Genomic DNA, 20,866 nt, shown 5'->3' with positions numbered 1-20,866 from the left:
CACCATTTTGGATAGGCATTTCTACCATTGGGTAGACCTGAACTTGGTAATTATCATACGGTTGATGGTTCATGTCTGGCACCAGTGGAGTGGTTGGATTAATAATACGACTCCACTGACCCCTGAACCTTTTTGAGCGGGTCTAATACTCGTTTTGGTCATGATTTGTTTCATATAATTGTTTTTTTTTTGTTCTGTTTGTTCATCAGATATTTCACCTGTCGCTTGAGAATATGTTGGTAAAGACGGATATAATTTTGTTTGTGTGTCTTGGCATCATATTATCAGATTCCGCAATTGTGGTTGGAGTGTGACTTGGTGGTGTTTGTGTCACAGTCCAACCTTGATCGATTGATTTAATGACGGTAGTTGTCAAATCGTCGTCCGCTTTATTTTTCTTTTCTGCAGTCTTACGACCTTGAATTTGTCTAGTCCTATCAAGAAGGGCTTTGCAACAAAACCACTGTTTACCGTGGGTGTTGTCTTTTCTCTTCTGCCTGTCTTTACTGAGAAGTCTAATTATTCACAGTTGTCCACATTCCCAGAAAATCCATATTTTTCCCGCCACTTTCCGGTAAATTTTGTTGTTCCCTCATTGTCAATTTCACCTCGGAAAGTAGACAGTTAATTTTCTTGGTCAACCCCGTCGCCATTTCTGACGGTCTTAATTATTCTAGATGTCTAGTTATGGTTCCTCAGTGTTGAGAAAAATTAAAAGTGCCTGACTCTGGGTCGAATACCAAGCTTCTTCTCCCAACTTGGAGCGGGTATTCCTGGGTGTTTCTACTAGGGCTGCACGATTTGTGGTTTGAACATCGCGATTGCGATGTGCGCATGCGTGATTGTCACATTGTAGGATGTGCGATGTTTTTCTTTTTTCTTTTTCTTAGAGCACGCAAAAATTGTTTAGCTTCATAGAAACAGCAAGCTACTGTATGCTCTACAAAGCCTGTCTCGTTCACCCCTTCCTTCCTGCCAGTCACTGGCCACCTCCCGACCCCCTCCACTCGGTGCGCTCTGAAAACACTAACAGGCGACATGACGACGGCGGCAGTAGATAGTCCCCAAAAGAAAGTCAACATCCGAAATATGGAATTATTTCAGCCATAAAAAGGAATATACAACACACAAAAAACCCTCTGCCAAGAGTGCCTCGCCGTTGTTGCTGCCACACAAGGTAATACAACAAACCTGTCCGACCATTTGAATGCTATTACTAATAATAATAATGCCTTTATTAGTCCCACAATGGGGAAATTCGAGATTCGAACCCAGGCCTCCTGGGGAGACTGGGTCCTGAACGCGGCGCCTTAGACCACTCGAGCCCTTTTATAACAAGTTCAGACTCATTAGTGGGACCCGATGTAAAACCAACTACTCAAAAAACAATGACAGACGCCTTTATTATAACACCTTATGAAAAGAAGTCCAACCAGCATCGACAAATCACGAATGCAATAACTTTTCACGGGGCGTGAAAGCAACTCAACGACGTCACGAAAGAGAGGTTTAAAAAAGTGATCCACACGCTCGACAAAAGGTATAAAATGCCGTGGCGCATGTATTTCTATCAAGTGGCCATCCCAGAGCTGTATAATAAACAAAGCAAAGTCTTCCCAAACAGAGCTATTTGGGTCATCTGGTGAATTCTTTTCTAGTTTCAATATCGCAATGTACATCGCAGCCTCCCCAAAAATCATTTTTTGTCATTTTTTTCCAGTTAAATCTGTACTCTCTGGTTGTACAACTACTGACCTGTGACAATCTCTCCGCTGGCTGAGACACTCGCGGCTCGCGGATGAAATTTGTGTTCTCTCGGTGGAGGATGTCCGACGACTGGCCTTGTGGAACAGGTCCTCCGCCCCCCCCCCCTGAAAATATATAAAAATAATAATAATAATGATTTCATTTTTTTATATGTAGCCCATAAATACAATTTTGGGGGGGAATATAAAACTTTTATTTCAAACTTTTATTGAACATTTCATTGAGCCATGTTTGGCTCTTACTACACGGACACATCACAACTTACCTACTGACTTTTAACCACTGTGAAAAGCTGGTTTTCATGTCTGCATAGTCTTTCTCCCTCTCCCTGTTTCTTTTTTGGTTTTGTGCCCCTGAGTACTTTCTATTTTGTGTAATCAGGTGAACTAGAACCAGCTGAGTTGGTCACAATTAAAATCAGCTGGTCCTGTGCCTTTAAAAGCCGCCATCACCACCATTGCTCACTTCTCCTGCTCCATAGCAAACTGGTTGACGCTCTCCTCACAGTGGTTCTAACTTGAATTGGATAGCAGTTACAAGCCTTTTGAACTACTGGGAAAGTTTACTCAATCTGACCTCTACTGCATAAAAATTCTGATGTAGAAGGAAAACATCTACGGGTGAGTCTCTAAAAAACTTATTGGCCCACAATTACAATTTTAGATTATTCATTCATCATTCATGTACTGTCGCATGTCTGATTTTGATTAGCTCTTGGACACTCGTAACACCCATCAACCCAACGCTCAGTCTAAGCCGACCAATTGTTTTTTTCCCCACATTGTCAGACTACTAACGATATATTTCTTTTAATTATAGTAACATCTTAAATCCGGTCAGCACGGCCAACTGTGTACCTTAATGGTGAAGAAAAATACTTCAATTGATTTTATATATACCAAATTGGATACATTTTTTTTTTTGATTGATGGTATGGAATAACCTTGTTCCGCAACTTTAGAACCCTGATTTAACTTGAAAATACCTTTTGAACTAGTTAATAACGTGTACTGCTCTAGAAATATATTTAAGAACATTTGACTTTCACGAAATGTGAATTTATATTTACAATTGTTTTGTATTTTTGATTTGTTAATCATTTCTATAGATTATGTAATTATTGCCACTATGAATTATGTTTATGTGGTCTATTGTTTTTATAGCCTTGTTTTAGCTTTTTTCTTCCCTTGAATATGGACCACAACCACTTGTTGGCGAGCTACTGGAGTACTGCTGAAAACCATTTCAGATAAACTGAAACTCACTAAAGGGGAAAACAAAACCCCAATAAGAATTTAACCTGACAGCCAGTGATTTTTTTTTCTTCCTTTTCTCCCTTGCTCATTACTGTATTGTAATAATCTAATTTATAATTGTGTGATTAGAAATACCCGATTGTAATTAATATAAATTGAAATACTTTATATCTTTTGAAACTCAACTTTTGTCCTTGGGAAGTTATTCCCACTTCTAGGCTCCATAGTCGAATCTTGTCTGAGACCAAAATAGTCAGTATTATGCCTAGCCCACTAGCGTTACATTTGCTTCTCCATCTTTAGTATCATCAGACGTTTTAATTTTAAACACTCGCCGCTCGCGTTCTCGAGGGCGCGTGCACTGGGCTCTGTCTGTGTCGCTGTGTGCATGCGGTTGCAGGAGGGGGGACGCCGGTGACAGTCACGGAGCAGAGGGCGCCTATCAGTGACGTGTTTCTATTAGTATTAGTGAATAGATCAAACCATACCTGTGAACAAACCACCGTTTAATACATAAAATACCCACTCAAAAATTGTTTTGCGGCCATCGCTTTGGCGCCCCCACTTGCGTGGCGCCCTTATGCGCCGCATATGCCGCATACATACTTGTTGAGCCACTGGTCGTCGATCATCCACCGTAGAGAAGATGTTTTCATCTGGCTCGAAGGACCAAGTTTAGAATGTCAAAGAAGTTTCTGCAAAACAACCAGTCAACCCTTATAACTGTACAAATGAATCAACGAGCCAAGATTTTTAATTTTTTTTGGGTCACTCGCGCGAGGAGCAGTCACCTGAATCTCCCAGAGAAAAGCCAAAGCTTTCCTGCTTCCGGCGTGGCTTTTTATTGAAGCAAAGCAGATTTGAATATGCAGATTCATACAGAATAGAAAATATGACACTTTGACTTTATCACACCCGTCCACACGCTTCCTGTTATTCTCACGGGTTTAGCTTATGAGACAACTTTGGTTCTCACTTCTGTCAAGTGTGAACCCAAACAATTTCCTGTTTAAGAGGAACATGTGTGACCTATTGACCGGTGACCATAGTTTTGAAACATGATAACATGACAGAACTTAATTTCTTTAACACTGGTCCTTGAATCTGGCATATAGAATTAACGCTGCACATACCCCACGCGTATGCTGCGTGTAGGAGTTCTTTGCTCCTGCCATAAGCAATATAACGTGTGCGCTCTGTGAGATGCTTCCGAAGGAATTTGGCTGGACCTTGAACTTTTGCATGGTTGCGACATTTGAATAGGCCTACATACTGGTGTCGCAGCTCATGTCTCTGTTTTTAGTGCTGATTGTTAAGTTATGTTATTCTAACAGCACAGGTGCGAGAGTTTTGGAGGTACTGCGAGATGTTGCGAGGGGGAGGGCGCTGTTGGAAAATGTTGCTTATGTGTGTTCGAAGTGAGTAAACAGACGTTTTTCTCTGAATCCTCTCTGGTTATTGAGTTAATATTGGTAGCAGAGGATGGCTGCTTCTGGCAATTACAAGATTCCACCGCCATTTGGCGAGAAGACATCCTATGAAACATGGAAAAATGAAATTGAGATATGGAGAAGAGTCACCGACCTCGAGGAAAAGAAACAAGCGCTAGCCGTTACCTTGTCGCTAACTGGAAGAGCGAGGGAAAGTGCGCTGGAAATTGCCGCCGATGGCTTGAATTCCGACACTGGTATGGCTACACTCTTGACAAAGTTGGACTCGGTCTTTTTAAGAGAAGAAAAGGATCGACAGTACGAAGCGTATACGGAGTTCGATGGCATTTCAAGAGAAAGCAGTGTGTCCATGGTGGACTACATAGTCGAATTTGAGCGAAGGTACAACAAGGTACGTTCGTTTAAAATGGAGCTCCCGGATGCCGTCCTAGCCTTCAAACTTCTAGATACTGCTGGTCTCAACGTAAAAGATAAACAGTTAGCGCTGACAGCTTGCCCAATTGTTTCCTTCGGCAACATGAAATCTGCTTTGAAAAGAATTTTTGGAGACGTCACTTTGACACAAGAGGGCGCCAGCAAACAGCAAATGAGGACAGACAGTGAATGTGCCTATTTCACGAGATATTCATTTAAAAGTGAAAGCAAACCTCAAGCCGCCGCGCAAGGTACTAATCCCATTGACAAACGTGGCAGAAGAACGAGATGTGCAGTCTGTCAGAGTACATTTCACTGGGCAAAGGACTGTCCACACAGAGGAGAAAGTGTCAAATTGACAAAAGATGAAGGACAAAAGGAAGATATTGAAGAATGCAATATCACTCTGCTTTCCAATGAAACGTTGTCACATGCTGAAATCTTCATGGTGGAAGCGCTAGGATCAGCAGTGATTGACACAGCCTGCACAAGAACAGTGTGTGGTGAGAAATGGCTTGAAGATTACACCAATGGACTGGCACAGAGTGAACTCGACAAAATGGTGGGTGAAGTCAGCACAAGGCCATTTAGATTTGGTGATGGCAAAGTAGTTCACTCCACAAGAAAAGTGACCCTTCCAGCAAAGATAGGGCAGACCAGATGCAAAATAGAAACTGAAGTTGTTCCAGCAAATATACCAATGCTTTTGAGCAAGGCCTCACTGAAGAGAGCAAGGGCTGTATTGGACGTTGCGCACGATAAAGCAACAATGTTTAAAATGCCAGCTAAACTTGAGTTAACATCTTCAGGGCACTATTGTGTAAACTTAAGAGATGATGGTCATAATAAAGAGAAAGCAAGTGAGCCTCAGACAATGGGCGAAGATGAGGTTCTCATCGTTAAAAATTACATGAGTGTGAAAGAAAAGGAGAAGATACTTCTGAAATTGCACAGACAGTTTGGACATGCCTCAGAAGAAAGGTTGCTGAAGTTACTGGCTTGCTCGGGCACTATAGACAAAGAAAGCAAGGTAATTCTCCAGAATGTTATCAAGGACTGTGAAACATGCAGGAGGTACAGCCGACCAAAGCACAAACCTGTTGTAGGACTTCCCATGGCTTCAACTTATAATGAGACTGTAGCTGTTGACCTGCATGAACTTGAGCCAAATGTGTGGTATCTACATGCTATTGATCACTTCACTCGCTTCAGTGCAGGGGGCATCGTCACCACAAAGAAACCAAAAGAGATTGTGAGACAGTTTATTCACTGTTGGATCAGTGTCCATGGCCCGCCGCGCAGGCTGTTCAGTGACAATGGAGGTGAATTCAATAATGAGGAAATAAAAGATATGGCGGAAAAATTTTATATTGAGATCAAAACTACTGCAGCCTACAGTCCATGGAGTAATGGCCTTTTGGAAAGGCATAATCGAACTCTCACTGAGATGTTGCTGAAAGTTAAAAAAGACAACAACTGTGATTGGAAGACTGCACTTGATTGGGCACTAATGGCGAAGAACTCCATGCACAACGTACACGGGTATAGCCCTTATCAACTAGTATTTGGCCAGAATCCAAACTTGCCCTCAGTGCTCATTGATAAGCCCCCAGCCCTGGAAACAAATGTGAGCTCCTAGGTAGCTCAGCACATCACAACTCTACATGCAATGAGAAAAGCATTTACAGAGTCAGAATGCTCAGAGAGAATCAAAAGAGCCCTGCGCAAACAACTACGGCCCGTCGATGACAAGTATGACACGGGAGACAAAGTCTACTATAAGAGGGTGGACTGCAATGAGTGGAAAGGACCAGGGGTCGTGATAGGCCAAGATGGTGCTGTTGTATTTGTAAGACACGGTGGAGCATATGTGCGAGTGCATCACACCAGACTGAGAAAAGTAGATGTTCCCTCAACTAAAGAGGTGGTGGACATAGACATAGAACAAGAAATGGACACTATTGTAAATTTACCAGCGACGGCAGCAGCAGATCTCAGCGAATTTGAAAGCGACAATGAGGAAGTGACACACATGAACAATGGACCTCAAAGTGCTGATGGTAATGAAGAACTCCCACATGAATCAGAGCTGAATGCAGGAAGGAGCTTTGATCGATCTCAGGTGCCGCAAAAGACTACTTATGAAGGACCTAAGCTCAAGACTGGCCTAGTGGTCACCTATAAAGACAAACAAAGTGGACAAAGTTACACAGGAACTGTCCTCAGCATAGCTGGAAAAGCTACTGGAAAACACAGACTGGTACAACTTGCAGTTCAGCCAGCCTGCAGAAGATGCTGGCACAACAGGATCAGTAAATCTTGGAGCAATGGATGGTGTACATGTATCTCCATCAGAGCAGGCAGAAGCATGTGCAAACAACGAGGATGTGTTAGTAGTGCAGGAGGACATTTTTCTTGCAGCTAAACACGAGGAAATCTTAAATTAGAAGAAAAACAATGTATTTGATGAAATCACAGATGAAGGTCAGAAATGCATCTCAACAAGGTGGGTGTGCACACTTAAAGAAAATGCTGCTGGTGTTGTACCCAAGGCCCGCCTAGTAGCGAGACGTTTCGAGGAGATAAATAGCAAAGACCTTCCCAAAGATTCACCGACATGTACCACAGAGTCTTTGAAGATGATCATGGCCGTCATATGTCAAAACAAGTGGCAGCTGAATTCAATGGACATTAAATCCGCCTTTTTACAAGGCAAGACACTAACAAGGGACATTTACATCCGTCCTCCTCAGGAGGCACAGAACAAAGGAACTGTGTGGAAGTTAAATAAGTGTGTTTATGGTCTGACAGATGCTTCTTTGTACTGGTATAATAGAGTCAGAGACACCATGCAACATTTAGGAGCCACTGTATCAAAAGTAGATCCAGCTGTGTTTTACTGGTTAGATCAGTGTGGTCAGGTGACAGGAATCCTTGCATCCCATGTCGATGACTTTATTTGGGGGGGCACAAATGCATTTTCCACAAAAGTCATTCCTCAGTTAAAAACTGCCTTGCAGGTTGGTAGGGAGGAGAACAGCAACTTCAGCTACATAGGAATGGAAATACATTCTGTGCAGGATGAGATACAGGTACAACAAAATATTGACATTAAAAATGTGCAGAGTATCACCATTGACCCCACCAGAGCAACACAACGAGAAGCACCACTGACTGACAATGAAGTAGACATACTCAAATCAAAGATAGGACAAATATTGTGGGTAGCGAGGCAGAGTAGACCAGATATGATGTGTGAGGTTTCTATCTTGGCATCTAACACCAAACATGCCACAGTTCAAACTCTACATGGTGCAAACAAGCTCATTAGGAAACTTAAATCAGAGAGTGTCAAATTGCGATTTCAGCACCTGGGTGAAAACAGCTCCCTAAAACTTATAGTGTTCAGCGATTCCTCCATGGGAAACCTCTCTGATGGTGGTACGCAGGGTGGGCATTTTATCATGCTCATGGGTGAAAATGGAAAGTTCTCACCTATATCATGGCAGTCAAAACGTATCAGAAGGGTTGTGAGGAGTAGTTTGGCAGGGGAAACATTAGCTCTTGCAGATGGGATTGACAGTGCCGTTTTTCTTGCAACACTGTACTCAGAAATCACAACTGGTGACTGTTCATGCAGTAGCATACCCATTGTATGTGTAACAGACAATCATTATCTACTGGATGCAGTCAAATCCACCAAGTCTGTTACAGAGAAAAGACTGCGTCTTGAAAACAGCAATATGAAAGAGCTAATGCATTCTGGGACCATTGAGCAAATTATCTGGTCAGCTACCAAAGAACAACTTGCTAACTGCTTAACCAAAACAGGGGCACCTGCACTTGGCCTCTTGAGAGCTCTCAGCGAAGGTGTTTACAAACTTAAACTGTAAATGTTTCTCTAGTACTGAATTTGAACTGTACTGTATTTTTGTTTAACTGTATGTTCTATAGGACACCTATATTTTTGTTAATGCAACACAAAAAAGAAAAAAGGGGAGATTGTTAAGTTATGTTATTCTAACAGCACAGGTGCGAGAGTTTTGGAGGTACCGCGAGATGTTGCGAGGGGGAGGGCGCTGTTGGAAAATGTTGCTTATGTGTGTTCAAAGTGAGTGAACAGACGTTTTTCTCTGAATCCTCTCTGGTTATTGAGTTAATACTGATGAGCGTTTTTTTTTTTTGCTTTTTGTTCAAACGTATCTATTTTTATGCTAATTTACATGTGTTGTGTACTCTAAAAGCACCAAGCCAGACATGACAATAATGTACACAAGAGTATATAATTTATATGACTTGACTTGCGTAGTTCTTTATCCATTTGGCATGAAATTTAGTTGGGGCTCATCTTGACTTTATTTTTGCCTTATTAACTGGGGGCTTATTAGAAACGTGAAAATCAAGGCTTGAGTTTTATGATTTATGTGTATGTGAGTTGCTCCTACTTGTTCGGATCCCTGACACCATTTGTTTTACTCCACAGGTGTTGAATGCAATGTTGCTCTTGTTGCAAGTGTTTTACCAATTCCTGCCCAGTGCCTGGTTGGTGTTTGCCATCATCATCTATGAGGGTCTGCTTGGTGGAACTGCATATGTTAATACGTTCTACTTCATTAGCAAAGAGGTCTGATTTATTTACCCACTTATTTTCAAATTGTGTTTTATTTAGCCAGTCAAGTCAGACTCTGTACGCTAGTCAAAATAGTTATATTATGTAGACTAATCAAAATACAAAGTAGAAATGCAATCTACCCACATCGCTCTGACAGTACACAACATACAAGTACTTTTCTTTCCATTCTGGCCTATTCTTACAGTCATCTTAAAGCAGATTTATGAGTTGTTTAAAATATTAGAAAAACGAAGCAAATGTATTTAATTTTGATCTATGAACTCATTCTATACCAGCCATTTGCAGCACAGCCAACGACTGAGTGCCAGCCATTTTAGCAGATTTTCAACGTCCTGCAGAATAGTGTTCTACGGCTATATGAACAACGAACCTACTAAAAGAAAGAATAGACTCTCTTCTTTAATCAGAAAATAAAATATATTTCTACCATTAGTCATTCTTAAGTTATCTGCAATAGAACATAGGCAAGTAACTTGATGCATGTGTGACTTGTTGCGGACTAAATAGCTAAAAATATATATGTACCGTTTTTTTTTTGTTTTTTTTTTAATTGCTAACTACATTTCAGATACTGTAAGTTGTCATACTAGGACAATTTTAAATTATTAAAGAGAGTAATCACGCTTACCCAACCATCGATGGTCAGCCTGGGATAGGACTAGACCTTGTGCTACGGAATCTGGACATCTGAAGACTGAGTAGATATGGAAAAGACCCTTAGAAGACTACCATATCACACCTGCTCACATTTAAAGACAAGTTAGAGTTTTTAATCTCAGATTTAGATTTTACAAAAACTAGTAATTTAGTATCTAGTCCAGTTTCTCTGATAAAATCTCTCCAATCAGCTTTTATTTAATAATATAAAAAATAAACAATTGCTCAAATTTGCTTCCTTCACACATGATACAGGTAGCGCTATCCTTATGTTTTTTTTTTTCTTCCATAGACTGCAGACAGACAGAGGGAGTTCGCCATGGCTGCAGCCAGTGTTGGAGACAGTGTCGGTATAGCTTTGGCTGCAGTCACTGCTTTCCCTGTCCACCGATACTTCTGTTCCCTCTGATCTAACCAAAAGTCTGAAATGCTTAATTAATTTCCATGATGAGCATTAATCATAACATTCACAAACACCAACTAAAAAGCTTGTAAGCAGTTATCCACCAGTAAGCTCCACGTCTGTATCAGTGTCGGGCACGTTACTTCCGAAATGTAATGTATTACATATTACTAGTTACTTGGATTGCAAGTAATGTTTCTTTCCAATACTACTCTTTGTAGCATGAACTTATTTATTTAATAATAAGGATTTTAACAGACAAAGGAAGTGCAAAATTTGCTACCCTACTGTAGCGGGTTACGTGACCTTGTAATGAGGATATTTAACTATATAGTGTAAGCGGTAATGTTAAATGTTTTGACTCTATGGTGGGAGATCATTATTTTTTATATATAAATATTGAAGCTCATATTTTCTTCAGTGAATAAATAATCCCAGATTGTAAACCAATGGGACATATTGTGGTTTGTACTATCGGAGGTGACGTTGCATGACGTCAACAGCCACCGGAGGTGTTTGGCTTTGAGGCAGACAGATTTGCTCATCGATTGCATCCAATCAGAACGACAACTATTTTACATTCTGCAATTGATGAGGCAAAATTGATTAAAATCATGTCTAAAAAAGCACAATGACTCTTATTTCTTTGTACTTTATTAGCTGCTTTTTAATCAGGTTTGTTACTGCTTGGATTTTGAGTACCGTATTTTCCGGAATATAAACCGAGATTTGAGTACACAATTTGATATACAAGTTGAGTATCACTTTTTTAAATAGTACATACTGTACTAAACTTGCAAAAAAGTTTGGTGTCAAGAAATGTACTTATTAAAATAAATGTATAAATAAATGTACTTATTTAAAGGGACACTCAGATGAGCTCAACATTGGCATTTAACCGTCTTTTCCGGACTATAAGCCGCTACTTTTTTCCTAGACTTTGAACCATGCGGCTAATAAAACTGCGACTTTTCTGTGAATTTTTCTTTCACCGGTAGGCGCGCTCTATAGTTCAGAAAATACGGTAAATAAATCTAGATTTTTTTTTTTTTTCTCTAAGGTCAGTTCTGTTTTAATTAGAAAAGTTGTTCCAGTGTTAAAAGGCACTGTTTTAAGAATCTGTTCATGTACCTTTATGTGCATTCACAGTACAAAATCATTCTGTACATGCAGTAAACAATTTTTTTTTTCAATGTAGAAAACTGCGGCTAATAGCCTGGTGCGGCTTGTATATCGTTGTTATTTTATTTAATTTTTTTTCCCAAATAAGAGTTGCTGCGGCTCACATGCAGGTGCGTCTTAGCGTCCCGAAGATACTTTATATGTTTTGCATTTCATTTTATGAAACATGAGCGTGAAATAGTGTCACAAACAATGAATTCTTCGCCATGAAAAATGATAATCATTGTGTAGAAACAAATTAAACGGAAGAGAGGCTACTTGGGCAATCTATTCAACTTTGCTACGTTACGTTCTCAGTGAATCAATAAATTCTAATTGTTAATTAGTTTCGTACATAGCTTACTTTGTAAATGAGGTAATAAACTACTCTCTTGTCTAAATTACATGATTAATCTGTGTTGCGATCACGAATTTGTAAAGCATTACGAGACTCAGTAATTCTAATAACATTACAAATATTTTGATAGTAACTTGTTAAGTCATTATATTACTTACTTACTGACTGAATGGAGGACTGAAAGTGCCAAAATTAAATCAATAAATACACCATGAAATGCTTAATTAAAATTGTCATTAATTAAATGTTTCATTTATTAAATGTTGAATATAATAGATAAATGTATCATTAATTAAATCATCAATATGTAAAAACAATCGATATAATTATATATTTAAATAACTATGTATTTAGTTAATTATGTATTCAATTATTTCATGGTTCCGTGTTGCAATATTTCATGAATTAATTTTATCTGTCAAACTCGCGCATCTAAGTTTGGTGGGAAGCTCCTAAGACCTAATGGGTTGGGCTGCTCATCAAGTCAAGGCAAATCAAATCCAGAATAATGGATTGATGCCAACCACGAAATAATGAATTTAACACATAAATACATACATAATTAATTAAATACAGAAATAATTGTATAGATTTTTTTACATATAATCTTTGGTAATTTAATTAATTAAAATTAGACATATATTTAATTCCTTATTTAATTAATAAGACATTTAATTAATGACAGTTTTAATGAAACATCATGGTTTCATTCATTTTGGCACTTTCAGTCCTCCATATAAATTTAGTCTATTACTGTATCCAACACTGCATAGCTGTAAAAGATAGATAAGTACTAAAACCATCTCAGGGAAGCGCAATTGGGACATGTAAAAAAAAAAAAAAACTTTTTTCAGTCTTTGAGGAATGTATACTGAAGCGCTGTAAAAAGTGTTTGGTTTGGGATTTTAAAATTAGCCTGCTGTGCATAGTTTCAGTTTAGTGTGCTCTATAAATACAGCTCATTTGAGATGAGCTGTGCCGCTGCACACTGCCTCAGCTGTCATTGCATTGCTAATCAATTACTATTCATGAAATCGTTTTGATACAAATATATGTTCAAACCTGCTCAACACGTGAGACCCTGCTGAACAGACGCAAGTGACGACATATGCGTCTCCCTCGTCTTTTAGTTAGGTGCTTACAAATTTAGAAGGGAACACTAGCAAACTTTGTGCATTCCACAAAGTCACACACTGTCACTAGTCATCACTACACCTTCTAATGCTCATCTATTAGATGTCCCATTTTGTCCCATCCCTCCAGGACGCACTTCGTCTTCTTCTGGAGAAATAATCGGGGGATTCGTGGGCTTCGATTGCTCTTTGAATATTCCCCGCTGTGGATGGAAAAATAGACACTGGTAAGAGAAGTGACACCAATGCACAAGTTCCAATTGAGTCTGTTAAAGAATCAAATAACTTAGTACCCCCGCACCACCACCACACATCACCGCGTGGCAGTAGTGCACCTACTTGGAGTACAGTTGTCTTACACCATGTTGGAGATAAACTTCCCACTCTATTTTGTGTTCCTGTAAGATTCATACAGGTAAAGTCAGCTATTGCTACATCAGTTGAGAAGATAGGCTTATCTTTTGATGCCTTAGTCACTGGATACACATCATTCCATGCAATGCATTCCGCATTAGGTGTTATTTTCGTCATTACTTCTAAAAGACATGTTGATGGAAGATCTGCCGGAATCACTCGTAGTAAAGGCCTCGGACCCATGCATGAAACACAGCTAAAATTTGCCGTTTTAGCAGCTGATTCCATTAATAGAAGCCAATTATTTCCTAACTGGGTAATTCCTGTAAGAGCCAAAAAGTGATCATCTACAGAAAGTTTTTCTTTTAATTTTATTACCATTTTAGATCGTTTACTCATCGGAGTTTCATTTTTTAAGTCATCTGTATGGATAGCTTCAACGGGATTCTTTAGAATGGTAGATACACAGATTACAATAGTAGGATCTACCCCTTGAGAATATGGTCTTAAATCTAATTCCTCACATGGATTATTGTTGCATCCCCAATTCGTCGAGTTAATAGTTAACTGAAACCCTACCGCTACATGGGTTAATGAAAGTTTTTTCCGCAAAGTTTTTGCTCATTTTTCAGTCGTCCAGTCAGACCAATCTTGTCCCGTGTCTGCTACCAGTCCATCCCATCTTCTAGTTCTCTCAGTTAAATACCATGTATACAGACGTCCATAATTTTGTGCACTATATGCATGTTGTCCTACTTTGAAAACGGATGCTTCACTCAATTTAACTTGGGACCATGGTATAATGACGGTTGTCACTTTAATATTGCCTTTATTAGTCCCACAATGGGGAAATTCGAGATTCGAACCCAGGCCTCCTGGGGAGACTGGGTCCTGAACGCGGCACCTTAGACCACTCGGCCATCCTGGCAGCATTAGTTGGTAAACAAATCATTGTCGCAGAGTCAGCAATACTGTTGCTCCTAGCGCCTTTTGTAAAGTTCTTTTTATCAGGTAATCTAAGATTTGTAGTTGACTGCTCATTATTATCATCTATTGGTGTATATATTGATGTATGCAAAGCTTTCACTGCAAAGAAAACTACACCACACAAAACCACAATTTTTTTTTCTTTTTCACGCGATATCATGTCGACCGAGAGACCCCTAATAGGGTAAGGTGGCTTTAGTTCTTCACTGGCCTAAAATGTTTTCAGATCCTATTGATCTTTTTTCTTTTTCACGCGATATCATGTCGACCGAGAGACCCCTAATAGGGTAAGGTGGCTTTAGTTCTTCACTGGCCTAAAATGTTTTCAGATCTTATTGATCTGCTCCCACCTAGTCACCAGGCTTGCCTACCTTTCCCTTGTCGGGTGTCTCGGTTGAGATGACCTTCTTACAATGCGCAAGGTGGATCCACGTGTTTTGTGCTGCAATTTTTACTGCCGTTGGTGTGGTCAGCAGAACTTGGTGAGGGCCTTCCCACTTCTGAGAGTTCCAGTGTTTCCTTTTTAGGCTTTGGATCAAAACCCAGTCTCCAGGACCGACCTGCTCGTCCTGTTGGAGAGAAGCACAATCGCTTTCTGGCAATGTCAATTCATTTCTTTTCTCTAAAATTTTCCGCATGTAATCAGCTAGGTTGGCCTCATTATAAATTTCCCACTATGTGGAAAAATTAGGTAATCTATATGGTCTGCCAAAATTAATTTAATAAGGTGTTAGTCCTGTGGTGTTTCTAATATTAATATGTAATTTTACAAGGTCAATACATTGAGTCCAAGGACGTTTAGTTTCCATACATTGAACTGTGGTGTTTTAAGGCTATGTGAAACATTTGACTTATTCTATGTATGATTGTATTTACGAAGTGTGTTCCATTATCACTATAAATGGTTTCTGGTATGCCATATCTTGTTATTATATCTTTACATAATTATTTCGCAAACTGTCAGTGCATCTTGTTGTTTTGCCGGAAAAATTTCCCATTTTGAGTATTCGTCAATTATAACAAGACAATATTTTTTCCCTTCGCTTTTTACTCAGTTCAATAAAATCCATGTGGATTCGTTGGAAAGGGTATGTTGCTTGGGGAAACTGTCCTCGTTTTGGGCGGATGTTTCCCTGAGAATTGTGTCGAGCACAGATCATACAGGCCCTGCAAAATTTTTTTGAGAATAAATTAAAGCCATATGTTGTATAAAATTGTTTTATTTGTCCTACCATCCCTCCGGTTGACACATGTGACACACCATGTGTCAATATAGCAGCCCACCGAAAAAGATTTCTTGGAAGAATTGGTTTTTTATCTGAACTGACATATATGCCATTAGTCAAAGTAGCTCCTTTATTTAGCCATAATTTTTGCTCTTGCATAGGACTTTGCTGCTGCATGTCCATGAGGATGTCGTCTCGCAGAACATTATCTAGTGGCGCACACTCAGCCACCCCTATAAATGGTTTAGCAGCCGCTTCTTTTGCTGTTTTATCTGCGAACGCGTTTCCTAAAGTAATGTCATCAGTACCTGCAGTGTGTGCGGAACATTTACATATTGCAATTTGGTTTGGTAATTGAACAGCATATAACAAATTAGATAGGAGTTCAGTATGTGTTACGGATTTTCCAGTAGATGTAATCATCCCTCTATTTATCCAATATTGCACAAATACATGGCACGTCGAAAAAGCATATTGACTGTCAGTATAGATTGTCACTATTTTACCAGTCATTAACTTACATGCCTCAGTTAGGGCTACTAACTCGGCAGCTTGAGCTGAGTAATGAGAAGGGAGTGGTTCAGATTTTAACACTGTGTCTAGTGTGACCACTGCATAACCTGTTTGTGTTTTCCCAAATTCGTTTTTCTTAGATGACCCGTCAACAAAAAGAATAATTCCGTTCTGTAGAGGTTGATCTTTTAGATCAGCTCTGCATTTAGTCGTCTTCTCAGCTAGTTCCTGACAATCATGTTGTACACCATCATCAGGTAGTGGCATCAAGGTTGCTGGGTTTAAGCCTGTGCATCTTTCTAATGTGAGGTGCGTTTGTGATAACAAAACAGCCATACAAGACAAATGTCGTGCTGGTGATAGAAATATCATGTTAGCCTGCAGTAGCAGTGCAGATACCGCATGTGGAACTTTTAAGGTTAATGGATGAAAAAGCACTACCGCTGAGCTGCTTTCCACAGCCATTGACGCTGCTACAACAGTTCTTAGGCAATGAGGAAGTGCACGTGTCATATTATCTAACTTTGAAGAATAATATGCCACTGGTCTTAGTTTATCCCCATATTGTTGGACCAATAATGATGTCATGTACTCACCTTTGCAATCTACCATTTGAACAAAGGGTTTAGAATAATCTGGCAAGGCCAAGGCCGTACTAGATACCAAGGCTTGTTTTATTTCACAAAAAGCCTGCTCTGCTTCTGTAGTCCATTGCAAAGGTGAAGACATTTTTAAGTTATTTTCATACATCAATTTGGAAAGTGGTGCAACTATTTCTGCATAATTTAGGATCCACGTTCTACAATAATTTGTAAATCCCAAGAATGACATCATCTGTTTTTTGGTGGATGGTTTAGGAACATGCAAGACAGCCAATTTTCTGTCCTCTAAAATTGTTTTCCCTCTTTCACTTAAATTATGACCTAAATATTTAACCTGTTCTTTCCACAACTGTAATTTGTTTTTATTTACCTTGTGTCCTTCTTTAGCCAAATGACACAATAACGCAACAGTATCTTTTTTACAATTTTGCACGTTTGTTGAAGCTAATAAAATATCATCCACATATAACAAAATTTTGCTTGCGCATGGCGGTTCGAATGTAGACATACTAGCTATCATGGCTTGTGAACAAATTGTAGGGCTTTCACAGTACCCTTGTGGTAACCTAGTAAATGTATATTTTTTACCTTTAAATGTAAACGCGAACCAGTATTGACTATCTTTATGAATAGGAACTGAAAAAAATGCGTTGCTCACATCTACTACCGTAAAGACTGCTGCGTCTGCTCTCAATGAATTTAATAAAGTGTGTGGATCAGGGACACAGGGTGCCCTTTGTATTACGGCAGAATTTACTGCTTGTAGGTCTTGGACCATTCTCCATCCGACAGACGGTGGAGCCTTTTTTACTGGAAAAATGGGTGCGTTACATGGAGAATCTGGACACTCAATTATTACCCCTGCATTTATCAATGACTCAATAACTGGTTGTATTCCTGCTATCGCATCTGGTTTTAATGGATATTGTTTAATGCAAGGTCGATATTCTGTTTTTGGTTTAATTTGTACGGGTTGTGCACTTCTAATAAGTCCTACGTCAGACGGTAATATTGCCCATAGGTAATCTGGTACTGTTTTTAAACTGTCTTCCTCTTCCTTCGTCAAGAGGTACGAACCTTCATTTTGTCACTTTTGATGAAGGTGACGCCCTGCATTAACCTGTACCTTCCAAAACAATGCTTTTCTTGTCATTCCCTCCTTTGAGCTATGTTCCGTACCTGTTACTCTATCAGGTTTCCAATCATCTGCATTTTTCTCCTTTGAACAAACCATCCCAATTCTCTCCATCCTAAATTAAAGGGTTAAAATAAAGATATGTGTGGCGGTGTTATTCCCCTATGTAAATGACTTAAATTATGTGGAAGTCTAACTCCCGCAGCCGCCGTTCCCAAATTATCGGTATACAAATAATCGATCACTATTTCATCGGGCGATTTTGACCTACTAGGTCTGGCTCCCCTTTTACTGCTTCGCTTTATCTTTACTCGTCGTCCGTTTGTTAGTAGTCACATAAAAAATGAGAGATTGTCTGGAGAAATGCTACGTGCCCGTTCACTTTCCCTGATGTCAAGCTTCTAGAGTCTCAGGCGGACATCAGCTTGGTGTTTAAATTTCACAGAACGTGAACAGTTTTAGATCTCCTTCAAATACTCTCCAAGAGTACACTACCACATTAGTATGCTCTCACACAATCAGTCAATTGTTAGTACGTCAGTCACAGGCCTCGTCAATTCACTGCTTCTGTTCGGAAGGCACGTTATCCGAACCACACCGTTGAAACGACTGATTTCCCACATACAGAAGTTACGTTATCTGCAGTATTGTCCTCTTGACCAAACAACAGTTAAGCGGTTAAGTCTCTTACTGAAAATCGTCTAGGTGTCATGGTACCAAAATACTTTATGAAATTTATCTTGTAAGTCGACTATTTTTTTTTGTGTATTAAGCTAACCAGCGAATTCATATTTTGTTATCCATGAGTTAAAATATTTTATTTTGTCCGGACATTGGTTTTCTATAAATTTCCAATCCTTACATGTCAATTGTTGCTTCGGATCTTTTTTGTTCGCTTGTTTACTGTTTGATTTCCCCATGTTGGAAGTCAGTGGTTCACCTAGGGTGACTAAACTGACCTCCAGTCCCCGAACAGGCTGACAATTACTCTGTCTTAGGTAATTCCCAAGCTTCTACCACAAGTGGCGGGGAATTCATGCCTCTGCTTCCCAGACAGTTGTCAGTTAATTTTCCTGTTCCAAAATGAGGTTGCAAGCCTCCATGCACACTTTTACATTCACACAACGTTTCTTTTTTTTTTTCTCTTTTCTTAAGCGCGCGTAGGATACACCCTGTTATCCTCTATCAGTTTTATAGACTATCTCTGTCTCTTCACGTAACATTGACTAGTATTCTTACGGTTTTACACAGTTTTAAAGACTTACTCTGTCTAGTCGTAGAGGAGTCCGCCCTCCTATATCTTTTCTCCACGGAATTTAACTACTTATTCGCAGAGGAGTCCGCCCTCCTTTTTTCGTGGAATTTAACTACGTACTCTCAATGCGCAATCATTCATCGGTTCCTACCTCCCTTCAACCTTTAGCCTCCAGTAACAGAGTCGAGGACCAGTTCCAAAACCGAAAATCTTCGTCGTGGCCACGTTTGTCCCCAGTCGTCGGCTCCGCCCCTGGACACCTCCAGTATGTTGGGTTCACAGCTCAGAAGGACCAATTTTATGTCAGGTTCGTCAATCAGACATAATTTATTTTTAAAGTTTATCTTACCCCTGGTGTTCCGTGTTGTCCCTTCTGGTTCAGTCGGATGGTGATCGAGCCGAGCGTCGGGATGTTCTAGCGAGGCTGGCCTCAAAATGAGGGTTTTAATATTAGTTGCTGTGCACAGTCTTTCTCCAGCCATCACTGTTCCCTCCGCTCGATCCAGTCACCATCCAGCCCGAACTTTGAAATGTCGCGGGAGAATCACATCAAATGTGGTGAAGCGACGCTTACCATGACAAGTAGGAAATTCAGAGACAAAATAGACACGGACACCAAGTGGCAAGAGTCTGGCAGCCAGGAGAGATGTTACCCCAGTGCTCGGGTCGAATCTCTGAAGCTTACTGCACCTCCCTGGGCCTTTTATTGAAAATCATGAGTTATATCACAATACAGGTTTACACAACAGATCAAGGGTATGTTTATTCTGGTCGCAGCTGTTGTTGATCCTGCTCACGTCCGCACTTCTTTCATGTTGATTTTGGGTCGCCTTAACCTGGGTGCAGGTGGCTGTTCCCAGAGTTGTTAGTTAATGTGTGAACCGAAATTAGCGACAAAACCTATACTGTGTAGTTGATGTTGTGCAGTGTGATATCAGCTTCTCTTTATTACATTTGCTAATAATTGTTTTTATGTTATTTCTCTGTAGCCACAAAAGAAGAATTTCTTTATTATTCTCGACATTCTTCTTTAGCATAGGTGTCGTCGTAGTTGCAGCAGCTGCAGCAGCCTTCGACAAACATCTCTTATCAGGATTCAGCACGATGTTGGTTGCATCAGCTTTTCTCCTGTATTTCCACTCAAACTGCAAACACTCAAGCATAATCTACTTCACTAGAATGCAACATGTTATGTGCACTACGTATTAAAATAAAGCTGTCTCACGGCAAATGTAGAATAACCTCTTAATATTATTCTAACACAATACAATACAACTTTATTTGTGTAGCGCATTTCACAACAGAAAATAAATATTGTCCATCTAAAGAACTCAAGCGTAAATTGTATGTGTTTAGAACAAAGTATTAACCCATTTTGAAAAAAGAACTCACCATTTATTTTATTGTAACCCCCTTCATATTTCTAAACTGATTTAACGAAATTTTTTATGGGGCCAATATTATATTGTCTGGTTACAGGTACAGATTCTTTTTACACATTTGTGGATTGAAATACACATTTGTAAATAGTTTTGCTACAATAATGGCCCCATAGTTTTTC

General features: G+C 39.7%; 2 protein-coding genes across 7 annotated transcripts in view; both read left to right on the top strand.

Moving 5' to 3' along the window:
* The window catches only part of cln3 (CLN3 lysosomal/endosomal transmembrane protein, battenin), a 90,601-nt gene extending 79,388 nt beyond the window's left edge, over positions 1 to 11,213 (top strand). For all 6 annotated transcript variants that reach the window (XM_088318028.1, XM_088318027.1, XM_088318031.1 and 3 more), the window contains 2 exons: positions 9,372 to 9,512; positions 10,471 to 11,213. In XM_088318028.1, coding sequence (XP_088174154.1) covers positions 9,372 to 9,512; positions 10,471 to 10,587 — 258 coding nt within the window. In that variant the 3' untranslated portion in view covers positions 10,588 to 11,213. The remainder of the gene's footprint in view (positions 1 to 9,371; positions 9,513 to 10,470) is intronic.
* Positions 2,896 to 6,538, top strand: LOC148323067 (uncharacterized). The gene is made up of 2 exons (XM_088318014.1): positions 2,896 to 3,399; positions 4,406 to 6,538. Exon 2 carries the CDS (start codon positions 4,506 to 4,508, stop codon positions 6,525 to 6,527), a length of 2,022 nt encoding a protein of 673 aa, XP_088174140.1. The 5' UTR covers positions 2,896 to 3,399; positions 4,406 to 4,505; the 3' UTR covers positions 6,528 to 6,538.
* Positions 11,214 to 20,866: the final 9,653 nt, after the last annotated feature.

The sequence above is a fragment of the Idiotropiscis lumnitzeri genome, chromosome 15, assembly GCF_059441095.1.
Source record: "Idiotropiscis lumnitzeri isolate Australia: NSW breed Sydney's pygmy pipehorse chromosome 15, RoL_Ilum_1.0, whole genome shotgun sequence".
NCBI classification, from domain to species: Eukaryota; Metazoa; Chordata; class Actinopteri; order Syngnathiformes; family Syngnathidae; genus Idiotropiscis; species Idiotropiscis lumnitzeri.
The sequence above is the reverse complement of the archived record's forward strand: the minus strand, read 5'-3'. Positions and strand labels throughout refer to the sequence as shown.